The 24,715-nt window shown below is 39.5% G+C and overlaps 1 protein-coding gene across 1 annotated transcript; it reads left to right on the forward strand.

Annotated features, from left to right (window-relative positions):
* Positions 1 to 23,993, forward strand: LOC114122321 (ras-responsive element-binding protein 1-like). The gene is given in 6 exon segments (XM_027984946.2): positions 1 to 310; positions 17,111 to 18,096; positions 18,099 to 19,197; positions 19,305 to 20,106; positions 20,996 to 21,305; positions 21,308 to 23,993. Coding segments are annotated over 5 exon segments (3,303 nt in total). The 5' UTR covers positions 1 to 310; positions 17,111 to 17,117; the 3' UTR covers positions 21,421 to 23,993.
* Positions 23,994 to 24,715: the final 722 nt, after the last annotated feature.

A 24,715-nucleotide genomic window follows, 5' to 3' on the forward strand; every position in this document is an offset into this window, starting at 1 on the left:
GACCGTCGCCGCCGCTGCCGCAGTGCTGCTGCTGTGTCCGACCGCCGCAGTGGAGTTTGCTCCGAACGGACCGTGACCATCGCGCCTGCGTCCACACACGTACCACATACGCACACGCGCACCAGTCGTCTCGCGCGCGCACAAGACGTCCGCCGTCACCTCTCCGACCGAGAAGACGACGACGACACACACGTTCGCCACGTACGACCGACGACGCTCGCATCCGCCAACCGTCGTCCATGAAGATACGCGACCGCTGCTACGAAGCCGCCACCCGAGAGGATCTCTAAGCCTCGCGCATCACACACAGGTAATGAGACAAAAACGCTTAATAAGTACCGTCGCCAGGGACGGGTTAGAAATTATTAGATTTATCGGCGCGAATTATGTTCTATTATCGTTGACGAGCGGCTGTTTTCGACCGGTGGATCGCGATATTTTAATTCGAAACGTAATAATTATTTATGGATTATTTCGGATCGGAGGCAGCCAGGTAGCAGCAGATACCCGGTCGGGCGTACCTGGAAGGCCCGAGATACGGTTTAAAAATACACGGTTCCTATTTCCCATGGTCCGAAATCGCGGTATAACATAATCGCCGTCAATAATAATAATATTATAAACGATATTCCTATCGGACTATTTTCGTGCTATCTCCGAGTCCGAGATGTGATTATTATCCGTTTACCTCGGTCGTGACCGCGGAGCACGCGTCGTTATCGCTGCCTACGTTCGATTCGATGCGAATCTGCAGCCGCACTCTGCTGCGCTTATCGAAACCGCGAGTCTCCGACGTACTCGGTCGGGGAGATCTGCAATCCGATGATGTTTGAGTGCAGAGCACTCGTTTTCCATAATATTCTTCGACAACGACGACATTACCTATTTTATTTTATTTTTTTTATTTTTTTTTGTCCGACGATGACAGTGACACATTAATACAAAATTGACCGACTTGAATCGCTAAAATTCTATACGGTTCGAGTAATAATAATAACATTAACAACAACAATATTGTCGACGCGATATTCGCTTTCAAAGCTATGTCACACCTGCTCTATCATAATATTGTGTTACAGTAATCTACCGACGGCGGCGGCGACATAGCGTCGGGTAATAACGCCAATACGTATATAATATTATATCGTACGACTCTCTCGGGTTATCTGCGTACGTGAGATGTACGTGCACACAATCGCGTATAAATATTACAATAGAAAACGTGTGTGTACGGCCCGATCGAATGCGCTCTGTCGTAACCTATCTTGTCTGTGCAACGTCGCTCGCAGAATCGGCGAACGGGGTCGGTTGTGTGAGAGTAGGATTATTATGTAGTCGGACAGTATTATAATATCACGCGGGTACCGTGTGTATATTTCTTCCGGGGTCAGAGCCGACGAATTTGAATGACAATAAAATCGTAATAAAATAATAATAATAATAATAACAAAAATATTCGGCACGACCCCTTTTCGTCTCCCCCGAGGGGGTGCTCGCGCGCGAGCCCGTCTCCGAAAACTGGATAGCGTGTGCTCGGTGATCCCGGCGAGAACCGGATGCACACGGTGTCAGGGAAAACGACGAGAACGCGCGATATAATATTTTTCGAGCACCGGCTGCGCCCGAACGGAGTTCAAAACGTTTTCTCCCGTTTCCTGAGTTTACAGCGCCGGTTTGCGAGTATTTCCCGATTTTTTCGCTCCCCCGACGTACGGCGAACACACGCCACTCGTCGAGCGTCTTCTGTCTGGCCATCGATTTTTGTCGATATCGAATACACGCCGCGCGTAAAAAGTAAATACCTCCAATGGCTGCGGGTGCTTTGGCAGTCTTCTCTGTACACACAAATCCAATTACGCAGGTACCAATCCGATAACCGCGCGTGTGGGTAAAAAACATTTCGGTCGGGCTACACCTCTATTAAGTACTATTATTATTATTATTATTATTGTGAAGTGTAGAGTTAAATATATGTATGTGTGTGTGTGTGTTCCGGGAGACCTGAAAATATGATCATTTTCGGACTGTTATCTGAGTTTTTATGTCGTTCAACCGAGGGATAATAATATTATTATTACACTATTTTTTTTTTCTCATTCGGAATCTAATAATGGGAGAATCGTTATAATTACAATCGATCCACGGCCGTCTAATAATACGGGTTCGGAAAGTACGCGCTGTCGTCGACGAGACATCTCTCTGGGTGCGCCGCCGATCACATGTCTCTGCTTAGGAGCAGATAAAACGTCGATTAAAATATTAACGAATACCACGGCGGCGCGGCGATGGTGGGAGAGGATGACTTGTTTGTTACGTTAGATAATATTATTATTTATACAGACGGATACTATAACTATAATAATTCAATAATTGATACTATAAACGAGCGAACACCGACGTGATAGAGACGTGCCACTTCAGCGCCGCCGGTTCGTCCCGCGTAGGCAGGCAACTGCGTGTGGGTACTTATCGGGAGCGTTGTCGTGTACGATATTTAAAAATAAAAACAAACTCATCGGAAGCAACAAACGGTTGAGAGCGGCAGAACGTTGTGCAATAGTGTGGTTTGAGTTGGGAGCACGCGGAATCGGTTCGTCAGCGGTCCAGCTCGCAGCGACCCATCTACTCGATTATATTCTGTTGAGAGACCGATACCGGTGACGGATTTGACGGGTTAAACATGAAGGACATTCGTGGACTGAGTCACTCACAAGTGCCAGACGTGATGATGGTGACGGCTTGATGTCCTTCGACCGTGGTAACGATTAAATAAATAATAATTTATTTTAAATAATATCTACATCTCAAACGCGTATATGGGGTTAGGTATATGGTATATGGTGACAATCTACACGCGCGTGTTAATTATTTTTAATGTATACACATGACAGATATTAATTATTTACAGCAAAAACTGAAAGCACGGAAAAGCTTTTCGACCGAGTAGTGCTTAAACATTTTTTTTATTCGTCCTTGCGCCTAATTTTCTAAAAAACTCCGTTTCAATATGATTATTTTACTCAAAATATGCTATTTAGTTACTATGTAAGTGTATAGTATAAATTAACTGCAGTAAAGGTAAATTAAGCATAAATATTTATTAAAAAACGAAAATACTGCTCTGCCCTTAAATAATTATTGTTTCATTAGTCTTTCGTCTTTACACCGTCTTGGAACAAATCGGATGCAAACTATAGTTTTGCAGGGTAATTCGTCGATAGTAGGTACCTACTCCACTATTTTGAATTTCAACTGTAAATCATTTTTTCGTTTTAAACGTCTATTGAATTGTTTCGTCTTTGGTTCTCGTGTCTGTTCCGCGTCTAATCGATCGCTTGCGGTGATGGCGCGGCGGCGGGCGCCGGGAAACGAAATCTATAGGTACCGGCAAAAGGGCGCAGCTTTATTATTCTTTGTCGCGTTTTTTTTATTTTATTTATCTCCTAAACAAACGTCACGGTCGCAATATAGTATTAGCTAAAGATAACGAGAGCACACACACATACGTAAATACTATGCGTGACGCGTGCATGCGGGTGTGCGTATGTGTATATGTGTGTCTGAAGTTCCTAAAAGTGATCGCAGAAAATTATCCGCCTTATCTCTCGATAATAATAATATGTCTTTCGAATACTTTGAATCTCCTCTTCACTAAAAACACAATAATTCGTCGGCGCTGTTAATCTTCGCCTCGTCGGCGTTCGATATCGGTTGTCGTTCGTTATTGTTGTATTATAAACGCTACTATATTACGATATTGTTACCATGTCCAACAACGTTCTCGTTCAAAACGGATATCTACCGGCTGTGCACAAGGTTAGTTCCAAAACGGTTTAAACGGTTATTTGCACTACACTCAAACTAGGATTTAAGGGGAGCCATGGCCAGGTGCCGTCATTATTTTTGAAAAAAAAACCATTAACTATTATTATTAAACAATTATTTTAAAAACTTGAATATAATTTCTTGTAAGATTACTATTGTTTTTTTAACTGTGTTATTATTTATATTTAAATAATAATTTATTTCTAATATTTTGTAGTGCTCAAACTATACTATTCAATGTCACTGTCTATATTTTAGTTTATGAACAATTATTTATTTATTTAATTATACCATAATTTTGGAAAATATTAGCATTTTAGTGTCCTTTACTTAATCCGGGCTCGAGTCTATATAATATCCATCACAATGTCGCATTATGATTTATGACATTAGGTATGTGTATTAAATGCGTGTAACCGGGTTTTACCTGCGTCAGCGGATACGCGTTCGATTTATAATTTTCGTCCGGCTTTGTTTAACGTTTTTTTTTCACTATAATAATATATTATGCATTATGATGATATATTGTTGTCCCGACTACGATATTACAGTATTGTATTCTTCCGAGTGTTTTGAAACGATGAGATTGAAAAAAAAAAACATTAGTATTATTTAAAATTTGATCGTCGCGTTCTTCTCGATGGCAGTCACTGTTGTCGTTAAAATTTTATTTACCAGTCTCTCGCTCACGAATACAGTTCGCCGGAAACGTTCGCGAACGTGAAAAAACCCGAGTGACAAATCAATAAACAAACTCAGGAAATTAAAAAATAAATAACACCGTCCGCTGAGACGCGACGCGTTTTTCTGCATAATAAATATTCTCTATTGCATCATAATATTGTTTTCGTTATCATCGATAAACCACTATTGGCGGCGTCTGATATAAAATCGGAAAGAATTAAGAAACACGTACATAGGTATACTGTAATGTTGTGCCTATAGCGTGGCGTTTAATCTGTATCGAACGATGATGAAACACATTATACGACGAAAGAGGCTCTCCACGAGTCACAGAGATAAACGACGATACGCATTTATGATGTGTCTCGAGTGATCCGTCACGACCTCATAACAACAATCTTATTTTGCATAATAAAATACATTATATTATTACATTCTCTCGTAAATGCATATAATATAATAATATTATCATTATTTATTCGTTTCTCGTTCCTCTTTCTCTACGCGTCATACCCCCCCCCCCCGTGGAGCGCAATGCGGCGTGAACCCTTTTCGCGCGAGGATCCGCGGCCCTGGGGCGCGTTTGATAATCCCTAATTTCCATATTCCTTTTCTTTTCAATTTTATTACGTCGTTTGTCAAAGGTCATCGAGGCAATGAGAAAAACCGGTCATCCCGCTTTCCGAGTACATCTTTTTTTTTTTAACTCGTATATATGCGGAAGCTATATGCACACACTATACCTACCTATATAATCTTTAACCTAACCCTTTGGCGCAAAACCGTTACGCCGCGCACCTTGTAATCGTTACGCGCAGCGATGTCCCTCCTTCCTGTAGAACGACTCGTCTGTGGATCGCAGTGCCCGTAAATCGTCGGAAACATTTCCGGTGTTGAAAAAACAAACAAACAAACGAAAATGAAACGAAAAATCGTCCGACCGAAATGCATAATACCTCGAGATCGCCGGGGCGCTACGGCCACAATATAATATCGTTAACCGCATATTATATACGATCTATACCGACTAACCACCAAACTACCTATATATTATATACGTGACGTGTGATGTACGAACCGTCGACTCGCCGTTTTTCTCAAAGCCGATCGTATTATTTTCGCTTCCGACCATGCGACTTCCTATAAAAATTTGTCAATATCAAACCCCGTCCGGTCTCGATCACCACCCGTCCAACCAACGACCCTCGGCGAACGGACGCGCTACACGAGAGGATATGTACAGCAGGTACACTTGTGAGGATGCGTATCCGGCAAAGAGGAAACGGCGAGAAAACCGTACAAGTGCTCCGTTTTTACATATATATACACACAAGCCACCACGGTAGTTATTATTCTATATAGGTTTACACCGTGTGATTATCGTACACTCGGGTGACGTCGTCGGTGTAATGCACATAGGTGTGTTCAACGGACGTAATAACGTATATATATACATAGCTTGTAGATAGGTAGGTAGGTATACCTATACCATATAACGCGCGTGGACCAAGTCTCTCTCCGTCGACGCATCGTTGCACTTATGTATATGAACATGCGTGCGTGTGAGTGCAGCGAGCTCGGGAAGAATATAATATTAAATAAGACGCGCACACACACATACACACAGGATGTGGTCCGGTCCGACGTTTATTTTTTATTTTTTTCATTCTTTTCCTGTAGTCGTCCTCCGCCTCCTTCTCTTCCGCTTGCCAGCGCCGCCGCCGCCGTCCCCCTTTCATCCGCGGACAGATAAAACCCCACCCCGCCGCCGCCACCTCGCTCGCCGCTCTGCTCCGCTGCCGCCGTACCCGGTCCAGAAGCCGAAAACCGGATACTTTTCATTACGAACACGTATATAGACAATGGAACGAAGACCCCATCTCGCCGATACGCGTTTGTCGTTCTGATGACTCTTCTCTTCCCTCTTTTGTCTTAAATAACGCGCGAGAGATACCCGACGCAAATATAATATATAATAATATAATATATAAACGAAACAATATAATGTATAATGATTTTTTTTTCGGTTACTATGCGCGTGTGACGACGACGAAAAATAATATATACGTCCGTTAAAAATAACGCTACCGACGACCGCGCCAAGAGAAGAATAAAACAATATTCGTATAATATAATATATAAAATACTAAATATAGTATATTACCTAAATATTGTTATCTGTGCGAGTCGAGTACGCTTGAAAAGGTTGTTGTCCGAGCTTACTTTTTTCGTCGTTAAACCAATCAAAATATTTTGAAATTTTTACTCTGTACTGAAATATAAACATTTCTTATCGAGTATAATATAAAAATACGCATCTGCCGGTTATTTGCGTTTTTGAATCAAAACAAACCGACTTAATCGATTTTCTCAAAACCGGTTCTGCGCTAAACTTCTCGTTTTTCTTAAATCGAGTGCGGGAAATTTTTTCTCTTTCGGTCCTCTTAAAACACTAGGTGGTAACCTTCATAATAGATTCGTTTTTTTCGCCGGAAAATATAATATAGGCGAAGTCTAATAGAGATAAGAGGTGCACTTTTATTTCACTACTTCCGCGATGAGGAAGCAGCTGGTTACGTTACAGACGCCTAAAACTCTCGATAAATACACGTCATTGCACTATTTTACCAATATTCATGACTTCACTCCACTCCACTCGTCGGTATCTAAAACAATAATTTTCGTACGTACATATTATTACGTAACATTACCCCATATAATAATTATTGACATTATCTTCGCGCGTGCGTGCTGCTGCTGCTGTGTGCATATATACCATGATATTGTTATTTATTTATTTATTTATTTTATACCAACACAGTAGTGGAATGGAAATACTTTTCGGACTACGGTCGGCGGCGCTCGCGCGACATGCGTGTTTCGTAATAATAATAATATAATACTACCCATATTATTATGTCGTGCCCGCGCCCAGGACGACGCTACCGCCGTGGCGCGCCGTATCTTACGAAATTATTATATATATTATTATTTACACTGCCGCCGAAGGGTTTTTGCCGTCGGGGGATGAACGTGTGCGATCGCGTAAATCAAGATTGTATAGAAATAATATACACACAAACACGCAGTGACGACGACGACAATAATACGGCGACGAGCGCAGGCGGCGGCGCCCCGGTGTGGCGGCGGGTCAATTACACGCGTCGATAAAACGTCGCAGCCGACGCCGGAGACGCGACGACCGCGGAGGAGGCGGCGACGGTCGACGTGTCGTCGTCGTACCGAGAGATTCCGGTACAGCACCGCCGCGACGGCGACGGAACTGGTTCGGCCCTCGTCCGTCCTGGCGGCGCGCTGCGATCGATCGTACCGATCTATCGATCGGGGATCGTCTTTTATTGTGTTTATGTATACTTGTAAATTCGTAATGCGTTCACCACACACACACACACACACGAGTACCTGTATGACATACACCCCATTACACGGTTTAATGCGTCGTGAGAAACACCGATTTTCGCCTTGCCGCCCCGGGTGTGGTGTCTGCAGCAGTACCTAGTATTATATTTATAAATTTGTTTTTATAATTTCGTCAAAGGCGTTGTGCGGTTAAAAAACGACGTGTTTTTTATGAATTTAATATCGCCCAAAAATTTCCCCGACTGGTGTACCTATAGGTATCTGGTTTCATAAAAATATCGACAAGTTTAATGGTTTGCTTTACAAACCGTATATAATGGACCGATCGTGTTTATTATTATATACGATGGTGGTCACTACATTGTTCGTTAAATCTTTAGTCGTTCTTGCTCTACCCCGCATTAGTCATTCAAACGCTGCAGTGATATTTTACCTATACGTTTTTTACACGTTGGGCGAGGAGTAAATCGAATTCGGTGCGAAGTGTTTCGTAATATTTTTTTAATGAAATACTCGAATTTTGTTTACAATATGCCTTAGCACAATAGTGTACTTGAAACGAAATCTCGAGAGCTGCACCGAGTAATCGGAGATACATTTACGTGTAGAATTGTAAAAAGTATAGCTAATATGGGTTTGCCCATATGTATATACATTTAGTAGACCGTGTTGATATTATAAACGAGTAGATTGCGAAGTCAAATTCGATGTAGACGACTTATGTAGATGGAATTTAACCGTAAAATAAGGGTACGGATAATAATCGAACTTCCAGCAACCGTTTATATTTTCCTAGAAGAATTGGATATTTTTCGAAATAATAATTGCGATTTACGTCTTATTTATGTCTTTTCTGATTATCTGTGTTGGGTTTCGCAATTGTTTTCGCATCGGGCTTGTATCACGGGCTTGCATATAGATAATATGCTATATACTCTTGGTCGAGAGTCTATAAAAGAACCACAAAACGATCGAATTCTTTCGTGTACACTCACGCATTTGCGCGCGCCATCGTATCGTTTTCATCTGTGACGTATTTCTGTATCCGTTCTCGACACAATACCACACGACTTCATTATTGTAGATTAAACGCGATTAAACGTGGAGATTTGTTTTCAGATAAAATAATATACCTACGCTGAATTACACCTATTATACACGCCATAATCACTGATAGTAATAATTATCGTTACAGTAGTGACCTTCGTCGGCGGGGGAAAGATGATATTTTAAAAAATAATTTTCTTCCGTAACATTTACAAATAATAATATTATCTCGGCTAGTACGCGGTTACGTGTTTAGCCATCAATATAGTGTGCCGGTCGAAAATTGCGAACACGTATGTCGTCGTATATATATTATAGTATTATATCAGTGGAAAACAAAAAAAAAAAAAACCAATTCTCGTCGTATTTTATTAACTTATATATCAAATTGGTCAATTTTTTTTTTCTTGACCTCGTATCACATTTTGCTACAACACGACAATATTATATATATATATCTACCGCATCTATAATACAACCTATCTAACGTATGATATGTGCACACGGTTTTTTCGACATAAACTCGCGGAATCGAAAACCGTTTCGCAATCGTTCCGCAATTCGTGTATATGTATATAATATATGATAATGATTGTTACTGTATCACCAAAAACGTTTTATTAGATTTTTTTTCTTCGTGTACACACGCGGTTCGGGCAGCTATTGTTTATTATTATTATTATTATTACTATAGAGGTGAAACTCCAGAAATTCTCCCATTGTACCTCTCCCGTACGCTATACAGCGCTCGGGGAAACGTGGCGGCAATACACGACGCACGCAACACGTATATATAGTAATATATTAATATCATAGTGCTGACTCGACGTGTCATATTGTATTATTAAACGCCGTAATCTATAATATAATATATATTTTATTGGTTTTTGAGTGCGTGGAACTACGTCATTTTAAAATATTTTTTTTACAACGGCGGCGGCGGCGGCGACGACGACGACGGCACTCCATCCGCGCGAGCGTGTGTCGTAATATCGTATAATATAGTGTCAGTGTTTCGGGGAGAAAAAAGTAATAGGTAAAAAATATACACAAACTATTATATTGCATTATTATTTACACAAGCCGTGTCAAAAGAAACGCGCCGTGGCGTTGTTTGCGCGGGGCCGCCACCGCTGCCGTCGGAGTTTCGGATGGCTTCGAGCCGCGAGGCGAACGCGCCGACAAAAAATTATTACAAAAATTAAACGGGAAAAAAAAACGGAAAAAAGGTGTTTGCAGTGCGTGTACCATTATCATCTTTAGGCGTGTGCGCCAGTATGATATGCATATACTATACACATGTATATATATATATATATATATACGTATACGTATGTAGGCTACAGTGGTATAATATACAGGTATATAATATCTATAATATACATACATTATGTGATAGGAGTAGTGGGTGGTTATCCAGGTGACTGTGCAGCTGTACGCGGGACAGCAGCAGCACGTGCCCCGCAGATCATTGCTCTGAAAAACAGCTGCGTTCGTACCTGCAGCAGTCAGTATATATAATATAATATACGTATTACGTACGTACTGCATATTATACAGCCGACGTGTAATTATTATTATCGTTATTAATATGCGCGTATATAGGTACAACGAAAAATAAAAATTATACTCGACTGCGTAACGGATATAATAATAATAATAATAATGTATTATAAGTAGGTAGTTGGGTAATTGTAAATTTTTAAATATATTTGTGTGTGTGTGTGTGTGTGTTTGTTTTAAAAATTCGTTGGATATCAATGATAATTATAAACGATAATAGTAGCAATATCGATACGACGAGAGGCTGACTGGTCAAGATGAGATCCATTCGACGCGCCTTCGCTAGGTACAGTGCAATGTGTGCGCGGGAATTCCTGCTATTATAATGCGATTGCGCCAATATTAGGTATTACGTAAATCCTTTGACGTCCATAAATGTACACAATATTAAAAGGTTTGTTTTACGTATTGTGCAAAAAAATATTTGAAGGCATTTTTTTTTTTGAGTATAGGTTAAATCTGTGTTCATCAATACGTGTGTTGCCAAGTATTAATTGGATAGTGAATTAATAACGTAGATTATTGCGCAAGTAAACTCGTCGAATTTTTTTCCATATTTTATACAAATATTAAAATCATATAATAAGTGGATATTTCAAGGTTTTTCGATTACATTACATTTTAAAGGACGTGAATTCGGGTCTCTGTGTAGTTTTATAATACAATAAGCAATACCCAATGTAAAGTCTAAAATGTCGGGTTGTTATATAATTAAAACTTACTAAGACTATTCTTTTGTCTTTACACAAGTTCAATTAATATAATATTATGATTTATGATATTATAAAGTATACAACACGTAATAAAAAAAAAATAAGCACAAGTGTCACACCTCCGACTCGCATAGTTCGGCTCTTCGCTGTATTGTGTAGCCTGTAAAACGAGTGATAAAATGTAAGTAGATCATTCGATATCGATCGCTCGCACAATTATCGTGAATTTAGATTATATTATAAAATAGTTTGTGCCGTCGGATCGGACAGAATTATGTCGTTTAATGTACATTCGCGCGTCTTTAATCTTAATGACAACAGAAATTACTCATAACGCACATACAATATTATTATACTACCACATAAAACAAATACCAGTGGAAAAAAAAACACTAACAGTAAACAATATATCACGCGAAACGTATGTACACGGAGAGAAAAAACATAATAATATTAAGCCCGACAATAATTATTTACGTTTGTCTGTGCATATATATATACCTAATTAATGTATATAATATGATGAAGAGTGTAACGTATAATAATATTATTAATAATATCATATTTATGTGTATACAGTTTTTTCCATCTCTATAGATATTGTTCGGTCGCCTTCATCAAAATCGTCAAGCCAACAGTTTTTTAATTCCATTCAAATAACGCGCGACGACGTCGGTAAACAAAAAAAAAACCGTTTTTACGCTCCCCGGCTGACGACGATTTAACAGCAATTAGACGTATTTTCAAATCGTCCCGCGTGGTGTTCATCCTCGCGAGTCGTCGTCATATATGCATATACGTCATGCACATTAACCGTAATATTGTAAGTATACGTATATCGTGTACTCTCGATTTCCAATAATTATCGCGATCGAAAACGATTCGAGTAGAAAAATTAAAAAATAAAAAAAAAAACTGTTATACGAGGCGTTGTTTTGTACATCGCGGCGATAATATTATATTTTTTTTTCCATCGTGACCGACAATTTTATTATTATAATACGTCTTACATATATTATTATTATCTGTCGTTTAGCGGTCTGAGTGGTTCCGTCTCGTGTTCCATATTGCACATTATTAATTTGATATTATTATAATCACAATATCATTACGCACACGGCGCTTTCTCGTATCTGTAGTAATATAATCGTCTTTGATGGAGATCGGTCGTCTGGCGCGCGCCATCACATTATAATAATATTATACCAGCTACTATTACTTACCTATAATGTACATTTTATAATAATATGCACACCGAATAAATGCGTGCGGTTGCACTACGTTTATCAGGGATACGATATCGTTTCCTTGTACGATAATAACGTATAATTTATCATCGGAGACGAAAAATAAACATTGAAGACCAAAAATCTTCCATCGAAGGTCACGGGCACATCACGCGTGTGTGTTCGACTGCGCTGTACATTTTATTATTATTATTATTATTATTATTACATGTATAAACGATATCGGTGTGTAATATATATATATATTGTATAGTGCGTGAGTGTAACGATTGTCAAAACGCAAACAAACGATTTGTCTTTCCAAAATATTGACAAAATTTTAATAATAGTTGTATGTGAAATTGTGAAGTATATAATATTATAATACGCTCTGAGCAGCTAGCGATTGGATCGGCATTGAAAACACAAATCACTTACTTGGCACGCGCAACCGAGGACGCGCCAAGATGACGAGAAACGAATTATTATTTTTATATTCGATGTTTGACAAATCCTATTGAAAATTGTTAAACGGCGCTCTGTGCCATCACTGCGTGTTCTCCAACCCTACTAATATTTACTACGAATTCTGCGGGCTCATCACGAGACTGGCGTTGTCGAGGGCACAATTTTTTTTTCAATCTTCTTAATACTGTTTAACTAAACAATTTTGAAATTTAATTTTGTTTTAAGTACAGTACTACTTGATTCGACGTGAAAGGGACTACGTAGTTTGTGTTCTCATTGTTTGAGTAGTGGTTTACAAAACGATACAAATAAACGCGTTGGAAATTCAGCTGGGCGACTTAAAAGATCTTGTGTACATAACTAACCGATAATGACATGACGTGTTAACCGATAACGTGATAAACGATTTCTATATTGTGTCGTATTTACGAATAAATCAGTCTCGTCGATCGGAAAACAAAATCCGGACTTTTAGTAAAGGTTGACATCGGTAAACAACAATAATAATAATAATAATATATTAAATATATAATAGGTACCTACTGATATCCGTAAATAGTTTATATGTATGAGACGGCCCGCGGGTGAGAAGAACACGCACAGGTTTTATTTATTTATTTATTTATTTTTTTTTTTGTGTCGAGGGGGGAAGGGCAAGACGTAATCGCCACCGGACGATCTTGAGAAAAACGACTGGTCTTCGCCCCCACCGCGTTCACTGTATACACACATATTATAAATTGCTCTCGCGAGAGGGCGGGCGGCGGCGGCGGGTTTATAATTATTATTACCGTGTCCTCCATGACTGCTCATAAGTACGCGCGAGTGTGTGTGTGTGTGTGTGTGTGTACAAAAGACGCTCGTTTTGTTTCCCATCAATGACCAGCATCCGTCGCCATCTTTGATCACATACACACAAGCAGAGGAGACTATATAATATAATATTATGTAGGAGTAGTATACCTTGGGAAAAATCCCGACCGTGTGCATACGCAATTATCGTGCCCAGACCAGCTCGCGAGTAGGTATACACAATATTATATTATTTTATACGTACGAGCGACGTCGTCTACATTTGCGTGCTCGCCTTGTACGGTTCACCGGTCCTGTAACCACACACAAACACACGAGGTTCTGTGAGATTATTATTATTATTATTATTATACTCGCTCGTGTATTTTCTTGTTTTCCTTCCTCCTGTATGTGGGTACATACTTGCGTATATGTATGTGTGTTACAATATTATATTGTACGGACGCGACTTAGCGCGGAACGCGATAATAATAATTACTCGTTCATCTTTGAAAATATTATAATTTGACGCGAAAACATCGTGTCCGGAAGACCTAGAGAAACGTTGAATAATACACAATTATAATATATAGGTACGCGTGTAATGTGCATATGTGCAGCTGTGCATGATCCCACGAAAACAGCCAACGTTATAAACTACATACAATACATGTCAATTCGCCTATTGCCAATATATTTAATTTTTATTTCGTATTTTTGAATATTTATATATTAAAACGGGATTAAATACAGTTTATATATCCACTATAATTTAAACTTCGAATACTAAATACTAATACTTCATTTATACCTATACTTCTAACGACAAACTTTTTGTTCGATATCTGAAAATCCACAGTTTCGGAAAACTGTTTTACTTCCGATATAATTAAATAAAAATTAACTGTTGTTATTGAGAAATAATAAATAATGTATATAATATATTATATTATAGAGTAAATTTTATTAATAATCGCACTGAGAAAATAAAATTAAAACATATAACTTGTAAAGATAATTTGTTATTTAAAACAACAATTATCTGTGAAAATTAGCGTACCCATGGTTAAATAGATGCATGCAATATGCTAAATGAAAATTGTTTTAACGATTTAACGCCACGATTATGATAACAATAATAATATGACAATAATAAAGCGCACACGTTGGCTTATTAGCGCCGCCGATCGGCTTTCGGCCTCCAAAACCGCTATTCAATAATAACAATAACAAATGTGAAGCTGTCGTTAAATTATTGTTGTGTTCCATAAACACACGCCGTATCTATGGGGGTGACTACATCCCCTCGATGAAGTCGCCGAAAAGGGTGCTGCGGACACGTAACAACAATAATGTTTATGTGTACACTATACACACACGCCCTCACCCGTTTTTTCGCGGCTTACCTGTGCGGGCCATATAAAAAAAAACGAAAAACCCACCACGATTCAATTCACCTCCGCCGCAGCAGGCCGAAGAATATATAATACTTTTTTATAATTGGATCGAAAGCTACGGTTTGCGATCGTTATTATTATTATGAACATCTAATAAAATATTAATGACCTAATATTGCACATTTGCACCTTTACCGACGTCATGGGCCAAACAGATTTTTCTAACAACTCGTGTATCCATAGTATTATTGTGTGTAACCACAATAGCTTGCGTTAATGACAAAAGTTTGATTATTACGATTATATGCTGTGAATAACCTTTTAAACGCTTATAAATAATAATTAATTTCTCATCGACACACATGTAACCCTATTACAAACCTATACGAATTTACAATTTGAATATTGCGGTAAAACCCGTGTTCAGATTTCGCGATAGGTTATAGTATATTATGCTATTCCACATAAAAGTTTTCCAATCTACTTAAAAGGAATAGGTACGCGAAGAGTATTAAAAAATTAAATTGACGTAACCCAATCCGGTTTTTCGTAGGCGGTAATCAACCATATGATGGACATATGGTTCAAACCCCGTTGCCGGCCGATTAAATTAATTGAAATGTATATGCGTGTGTGCGTTTTTTTTTTTATTATTATTAAAGAGCGTTTAATATATAATAATATAATAACCAGAAACGACGACAGCACAATCGGACAGCAGGCAGCAGCGTCCGTCCCTCGGGGAGATATGAAATTCCAAACCGGACTCGTGGCGGCCCGGCGGCCGTCGCATCCCCCGATGACGCGCGGTGTTATTATATTATTATTATTATTATATTGTTGTATTGGCGGGGCGCTCGTGCGCTGGTTTAGGCGCCGCCAGTGCATTATTGTTATTAAAAGATTATTGTTGTTCGATTTGTGCTGGGGGAGGAGGATGCAGCCCTCGCGACGACGGACCCCTACCGCGGCGTGTCAAAGGCCAACGACGTCAACACACACCCGCCCGACGTGTTGGCGGCTATATATTCGCTTCACTTCTTTCCCCCTATACATGATATAATAAAGTATGTATCGCACGGTCCCGGGTCCATAATCATATCGTCATTGTGTGTCGATCACTATAATATATACAAATATTTTATTATTATTATGTACGGTCGATAACAACTATACAGCGCGGTGTACATTATTATTATTATATCATTATGTGTAATAATCGCACCGGCCGGGCGGGGTTAATTCGGTGGACGCGTGTTTCTCGTCGGGGAGGTGCGCGAACGACGGACTCAGCTCTCGTTCGGTGTTGTCACGTCTATCGATCGACAATCATATATACCTATCCCGTTTTGTACCTGTATAGTACCTATATTGTGTAGTATATAGTATTTAGCCAAACGGAATATTTTAGCCTTGCGTTTTTTATTCATTATTTTTTTTTGTTTTACCCACATGCAAACACCTGCTGGCAGTTATTTCGTACGCATCCTCTTTTGTATGTATATTTGTGTATAGATCACATAGGTAACATGAATATTACACCCACACACACACACTTGTGTGTGTATAATAATCGCACGCTTCACTGTAGTTGCGAGTACACAACACGCGCGTTTCATACATTTTTAAATATGTATGACGACGAATGAACTCTAACCGGTCGACCTTTCTTCTCTCCTACACACACACACTGGCGAATAGGTATGCTGCGTTGTTTGTGTGTACATCACCAGGGCGGTTGAACTTTTGTAACTATATATATACGCTGGTTGCCATGCTGACCGAATGTATCGCTCGAACGGGGCCGTGTCGGCGTTTTATTCCTCCTCTTCTTATCCATGTAGTAAATGTATACACATATATATCTCGTTCTCTCGTCGAATCGATATATACGACCGCTGGCCACCGCCGCCCGTCCGCCCAACAGCCGGGGCTTGACGACTGTTCGTCTCGGTTTTTTTCATCATTTCACTACTCGTTCGTTGTCATAATAAATTATTCGTATCTGTTTCAGGTTTGAAATGTCCTCAGAAATGTTGCGTGTAGATAATCTGCGACAACGGTTATTCTGCAATTCCGTGTTGGATACAAAAAGGGAGAGCCGGTGTCCCGTGTGCAACGCCATGTTTTCGACTACTTACAGTATGCGTCTGCACTTACAGACCGTCCACATGGACTTAAAACCACAAAACCTCACCGCCAAAACGTTTTACCGCGAGTTTAACAACAACAACAGCATAAATAACAATAATAATAATAACAGTAGTAACAACAACAACAACACAGCCTTCACCGCCAAGTCACCGGCTAAAACGACGTCGTTCAACAACAGTCCCGAACGCGCGCACGTCACGCCTGTCAAGTCTTCGTACAACGGTGACTCGACATGTAGCACAGATTTTAGCGACGGATATCCGTCGGACAAGGACTCGTATTTTGGTAGCTCGCCCAAGGATGAGATCCCTCTGTCAGTTGCAGGTGGTGGTTTCATGTCACACTCGCCGGCCAACAAGAGAAGTAGCAATGGCCACATGAAAGCCAAGCGCACGTACGCGTGCAGGTTGTGCTCGACCGTTTTTGGAAATCTACGAGCGCTTAAAGGCCACAACTCGTCCAGCCACAACAAATCCACCAACGGGATGTACGCGTGCAATATATGTGAGTTTGCCAGCACTGAAAAGGCGTCACTAAACCACCACATGAAGGGCCATACGGGCGAGACGCCGTACGTGTGCAAAAAATGTTCTTACGCGTTCACCACGAAGGCCAACTGCGAACGACACTTACGCACCATACATAAGGCGTCCAACGCCGAGGTAAAGGCGTCGATATTGTTCAAAAATGAGGAGAAATCGACCGGATCAGTTCAGTCAGCCAACGACGAACCAGCTGCCGACAAGAGCGAAGAACTGTTACACCATCTGCGCCTGCAACACCACAACCAGACGACAACGGACTATTCCCAGTACGAATCGTCAGGCCAAAAGAGCTCGGAGGACGACGAGACGAATACGACGAGCCACTGGACCTTAGCATGAAACGTTTTAAACAGGACTTCGACAGCGAACCACAGGATTTGTCAATCAATAGTAAAAGGTCGTCGTCGTCGTCGTCTTTTGTAGCCGCCGCCACCGCCGGTGACCACACAGACGAGGAGGACGGCAATAAATCGACTGCGAATATGGCGTTCCGCGAGCAATTCGTGCCGCACGCCCCGCCCGGCTTCATGGACCTACCGTTACCCACTCCTTTGCACGCGTATTTTCTCAACGAGCATCGTATGTTCTTTAACGGTATGTACCCGTCCGCGGAACGGATGCTACCCATACCACTCACCGTCGACATGATCCGCGCAATGCGGCAGATGAACGATCCGGTATCGGCCCCGGCCCAAGAACCGACCAACCCCGTTGTCCCACCGAAACCTGACACACCCGAGCCTGCGACCGTAACACCCGCACCACCTGCTACGCCATCCGTGGACGTTGCGCAAAAGCCAAAGGACGCCAACGGGTTACGGTTGGTGATGAAAAACGGCATTCTAGTGCCCAAACAAAGGCGGTTCAGGACGGACAGGCCACATGTCTGCGAGACGTGCAAACGGGCATTCACATTAAAGTCAAACCGCGATCGGCACGTCAAAAACCAACATCCGACTGATTGGCACAAAAAACCGAGGTCGTTGTCCTCCAAGTCGGAACCGCAGTTCTCGACAGTCAAACAAGAACAACAGGACACTTCGCCGATTTCGGATCAAGTGAAAATGGCTTTGTCACTGAAATGTCGGCCTACAGAACAGCTGTTACGGACCGAAGACGAAGTGGACGATGACGAAGAAGATGACGACATAGTGGAGGAGGAGGACAAACTCGTCATTGTGGAAGACGGTGGAGAGCACAATAAGCCCGCCGAAGTCAAGGAAAAGAGCGCCGAGGTCAAAGAGGAGTCCGCCGATCTGGTCAGCGTATCCAGATTGTTGGACAATGCTTCGCACCAGACTTTTCCACAGTTCACCAGATCTGACGAGGACCATAACGAGGTGACCAGCAGTGAAGAAGAGCACAGCGAGGCTGCTAGCTATTCAGAAAATGACGGTTCCAGGTAAGTCGGGGAGTCAAAAACGTGTAAAAACCGCGACCTTTGACGCGTACAGCGGTGATGAGTTTAATTAATATTAACAATTTTTTTTTCTGTTTTTGTTTTGACAGTATTAACGCGGTGAACAACAACATCGACATAAATTTCAACACAGACAAGGATGAGAACCGGGAAAAGCGGAAGAAAGTCAGTGCATACGCTGCCGCGCCCAACAGAGTGTTGTGCCCGTTCTGTTACCTTTCGTTCCCGTGGACTTCGTCATTAAAACGGCATATCCGTACGCACACGGGCGAAAAGCCGTACCAATGCAAACACTGTCCGCTGTCGTTCTCGACAAAATCTAACCGTGACCGGCATATCCTGCGTCTGCACTGTACACCACCTAGCAAGTCGGCTGCTTCATCCGACAACGAAACAACCGCCGCGGCGCCTGCCGACTCTAAGAACGCGTACAAGTGTACTTCGTGCCCAAATGTTGCGTTTTCCAAGCGCAAGAACTTGATCAGCCACATAAATCGGGTGCACTTCGATAAGAACAGCAGTGGCGGTGCGGGAGAAGACGACGAACGAGGTGGCGACGGTACTGAAGACGACGGCGGCGAATCGGAACGTGACTACTCGACCATGTCCATGTTCAACGGATGGTGCGGCAATAACTCGGCCGCGGCGACCACCACGGCCAGCACCACCACCACATCCACAGCCGCCACCACCCCGTCCAACTCGGTCACCGGATCAGAACCGTGTTTCAAGTGTCACCTGTGCGACAGCAGCTACCTGGACAGACAGGGCGCTTTGGACCATATCCGGATCGACCACGCCGAATGTTACGAAATATTGGTGTCTCAGGGGGCCATGGACAACGACCACGACTCGTCGGCTGTCAAACAAGACGACGTGGAAAACAGAAAGGTTGGTTGCACTTCGTACTATCGTTTTATTTTATTTATTATAAATTAGGTATAATATATTATTAGTGATTTCAATTTAAAAATTACGATTCAAAACCAATACTTGCATTTTTTATGCATACCATTTTCCGGAAAATAAAACGAATTCAATAGTTTCCATCCCTTTGTTGTTTACTATTTTTTCTACATTTCATAAAAATCTAATTATTTTATTTTTGTTGTTGTAGAAAAAATGTAAATTATAATTTATAATAGAAACGCACTTAACAAAAAATAAAGAAAAAAAAATAATAATTTCTGTTTACTTAAAATCGGAATTCCTCGAAACGATTGTATGTATTTGTACATAAATTTGATGATATTAAATTATGCTATACGTAAATAAATAATTATTATAGTGAATAGAAAAAAAAAATTGCTGTATTAAATCAAAATCCCAGTATTAGTAATTATGTATACTATATAGTATAAAGTGATCCACTTACGTAAATAGTTCAATTAAAATTTTTGTGTTTTTGAAAAAAAAAATGACATACTTTTTCGTGAAGGTGTTAACGACAAATGTTGTGTTCTCTGCTCTACTCGTCTACATATATACTTCAAATATTGAATGTATCAATAACAATAAAATAATAAAAATAAAATACTATTATTTCAGTATCCCATATATAGTACATCAGGTTTTTCAACGCCATATTTCTAGAAAATTATTCCATTTTTCATATGGTTGGAAATTATTAATATTTAATGTATAACGTACCTATCTATATATATGTTGTACGCGTGTAATTTTTCCCCGCCGTACAAACATAATATTATTATAACACAATTACACGTGTCCATTTGCCATATTATACAACAGGGCCTTAAAATCGTTTTTCGTTTCTCAGGTCCTGTGCGCTTTCTGTCTGCACCGTTTCTACTCCGCCGAGGACCTGCGCCGGCACATGCGCACCCACACCAAGGAACAGCCGTTCGCGTGCATGTCGTGCAAGCGTCGGTTCACGCTCAAGCACAGCATGGTCCGACACATAGCTAAAAAACACGGCGGCTGCCAAGACCAACAGTACGGGGGCGGCGGCGCCGGAGGGGGCAGTGACCACGAACGGAGGTCCGCCAGCCCTCCGAACACACCCCCGCCGACAGGGGGCGGCCCGGTCGCCGGTTACGAGGACTGCTGCAGCAACCGGACGGACACGGGCTGATCGGCACGCTGCTCGGCATCCGCGACAGCACCGTCATCGATCAGGTGTTGCAGACAAAGTCGCCCGAAGACGCGGCTAAAATGTTGGGAATCAAAAGCAGCAGCGACTAGAGATCGACAGCGCCCGCGCACTAGGCCGTGTAGCCGGGTCCGATCCGCTTGTACGATAATTTTGTCAATAATTTTACACACATATATTGTTATGACTACAAACCATATATACCTTATGCCTAGACAGACAGAGAGAGAGAGAAAGCGTGTCGTCGGCAGACGACTCATTTATATAAAATAGTGTTAAGTATTATATTATATTATTATTATTAAAATTATGTTTATTATAAATTATATTATAAGAAAATACGCGTTTTGCAGTATATCATTGTACTTAACAATCGTGTTATTGGCTGACCGTTGTTGCCTTATTAAATTTTAGTCGATATCATTGTAGACTGGCCGTCGAGCGTCTGCAATAATATCATTATTATTATTATTATTATTAATATTATAATTATATTCTAAGAACGCAAATTGTACTTAAAACTGTTAACCACTTAAACGGTTACGGTTCCGTTGTGTGTCTTTAGCGTAGTTGTAGTGTTATATAGGTAAGTTTTAATATTTTAAAATATATAGTTATAGTATCGTCGGTGGTGTAGAAGACGAAACGGACAGAGTCGGTATCGAAAAACAAAAAGAAACTAATGCAATTTTTACTTTTCGATACCGACTCTGTCATCAAAGTCGTCGTTTTTTATGTCTATAACAAATATAATCTTCCCCCTAAGGGAAAACAGCAATGTCGACTGTATAAACAAAAAAATGCCTAATATCGATTGAATTTTTTTCACCATTATATTTACGTCAACCATGCACCACCGCGTTAACGGTAGTTTTATTTTATTTTTCATTACTTAATTTTCTTTCTTTCGTTTTTTATTTGTTCCTCTTTCGGTACGCGTGCTCACGAACGTCTCGAATTCTCGTTTTCTCTCTCACCAAATTTCGAGTAAACGCGCATTCGACGTTCGCGGATTTAAAGGATTTTTTTTCCGAATACGATTTTCGTCTCTTACAGGAATTCCTGCAACGGTCGCAAATATTATTCGGCAAAAAAATCTTTCGACTTGTGCCGTACTTATTCTCTCGCCGTATGCAATTTCGATCGTGTCATACTGAAGTCGGTCGCCCGATTGACGCGCAACCAAACGTACACGCGCGCGTGCCTTCGGCATTTTCCAGAGCTTGTTCGACGAAGACTAACGTCTATATCCCGGAGAATAAAATCTGAATTAATAATAACCTGTACAGACACCCTCCCCTATATTATACATAATTTCGGTTTGCTTAGTTTTAAGTGTGTTACTACAATATTTTTATTTTGTATTTTACGTTTTTTAACTCACCAGGGGGGGGGCGCACGCAGTTTCATCGATTTGACATTTGTAAATCTGACGTGACTGCACTAAATTCATACTTACTCTAACATTTCTGTAAAACTAATTCATAAAATATCTTTATATAAAATAATGACTATACCAACAGTAATATTATTATTACTACGTATAAACGGGGTTGTTATCCTATAGCTGACCTTAATGTATAATATGATTTATTGAATTATAGACTTCTAGAAATGTTTAATTATGTATTAGTAATAGTAGATTTTAACATTTACATATACGTTTGTATTTGTACATGTGTGTGTGTGTGTGTGTGTATGTTTGTGTGTGTGTGAATGTATGCCATGTACTATATTATATATATTATAAAGCACTGTTTTATTAATTATTATTATTATTATTCGTCAATTTTGGGCTGCACTATTATTATTAATTATCAGTTTAAAAAAAAAAAAAAAAAACTTTAAATAAAGAAGAAAAAATATTAATAATTTAAAAAAAATTCTAGTCGAGCGAAGGTGTATTTTAATGAAATTAATTAATATAATAATAGTGTAAAAATGTTATGTACTGAGCCCTCTACGTTATTTAGCCATAATAATATCTAATAACAGACGTGGTTAGTTATAAATTTTTAGTTGTGTAAGGCACATCCCTTTTCTTCCTCTCTGTACATTCCTCTTTGTTCCAAAACAATCATAATATTATTATAAAGGTTTATAATTTTTTAACCAACAATTATTATTTACCTATATATAGAAACATTTTTTTTTCTAGACTGTAAACATTTTTTTTATCTCATTTTTATTTTATGTATATAGCTGCATAATATATTTATAATATAACGTGTGTAGTAAGTTGGCATATTTTATCTTTTTTTTTTTTTTGTGGTTATTATTTTATGCAAGTGATACTAGTCGTTATACATATTGGTTAAAGTTTGTCCCATTATTATTATTATTATTATTATTATTATATACCATTATTACAATCGCCAACATTATTTTATTTATATAGACTAAACGCGAATGTATACCTTAATTATAATTTCTGAAATTGTATAGTTATATAGACAGTGCTGAAGCAATATTAATCATTATCTGTATTTAAATAAATTTATTATACTATTTATCTCGTAGTTCTATTGTGTGTTTGAACTCCGGTTATAATAATAATAAGCAAAAAAGCAATAATTTAAAAAGAAATCGTATATGATATTGTATTTATTATTAATTTATAAAAGTTTGTTTTTGAAAAGTAAAATAAACTTCAGTGTGAGTGAAATTTGCTGTGTTGTTCGATAAAAAAAAAACCCTGAAAGCATTTGTTAAAGGACATTCCAATAAATCCTTTGCCCATCCTTCCTACTAACGTAAATCCACAACATTGTTTTTCTATAATTGTTGACTGTTGTCATCAATCACACTATATTTTAATCATTTTAAAACGTGTCGTATAATTGTACACACATTCAGATGGTCGACGAGATAAGTGGTAAGTAAGTGGTTTTGACGTGTTGTAGAAAATATACACTGCACAGTGTCACGGTGTGGACAAAAATAATTCCAAGAACAACTACTGTCAACCATACTACATCATCTATACCAGATAAAGGAATGTGTATGCACATTTCGCCGAAGTTTCATATTATTTTGATGATTTCATCAAACAAAAAAAAAAAATTTACGCATAGCGAAAAAATGAATTAAATTACATTACTAATATAAATAACCATTTAGAATACATCAATAGCGAGTCATACGATATCAGTTATACGCGAACATTTACAACGGTTGCGAAATGTTCTGAAAATATGATGTTAACGATTATAATCGTTACAAAATCGTTGTAGAGAATAATGATACAATGGAAAACAAACTTTTAACAAAACATTACCAATTTCACATGGGTCGACACTTATAAGTTATAACAGAGTAAGTATTTAATATTAATATCTAAATCATCGTATACTATTAATATCATATTAGGCATTTTGTGAAACTTTT

The sequence above is a fragment of the Aphis gossypii genome, chromosome 3, assembly GCF_020184175.1.
Source record: "Aphis gossypii isolate Hap1 chromosome 3, ASM2018417v2, whole genome shotgun sequence".
In the NCBI taxonomy this organism is placed as follows: Eukaryota; Metazoa; Arthropoda; class Insecta; order Hemiptera; family Aphididae; genus Aphis; species Aphis gossypii.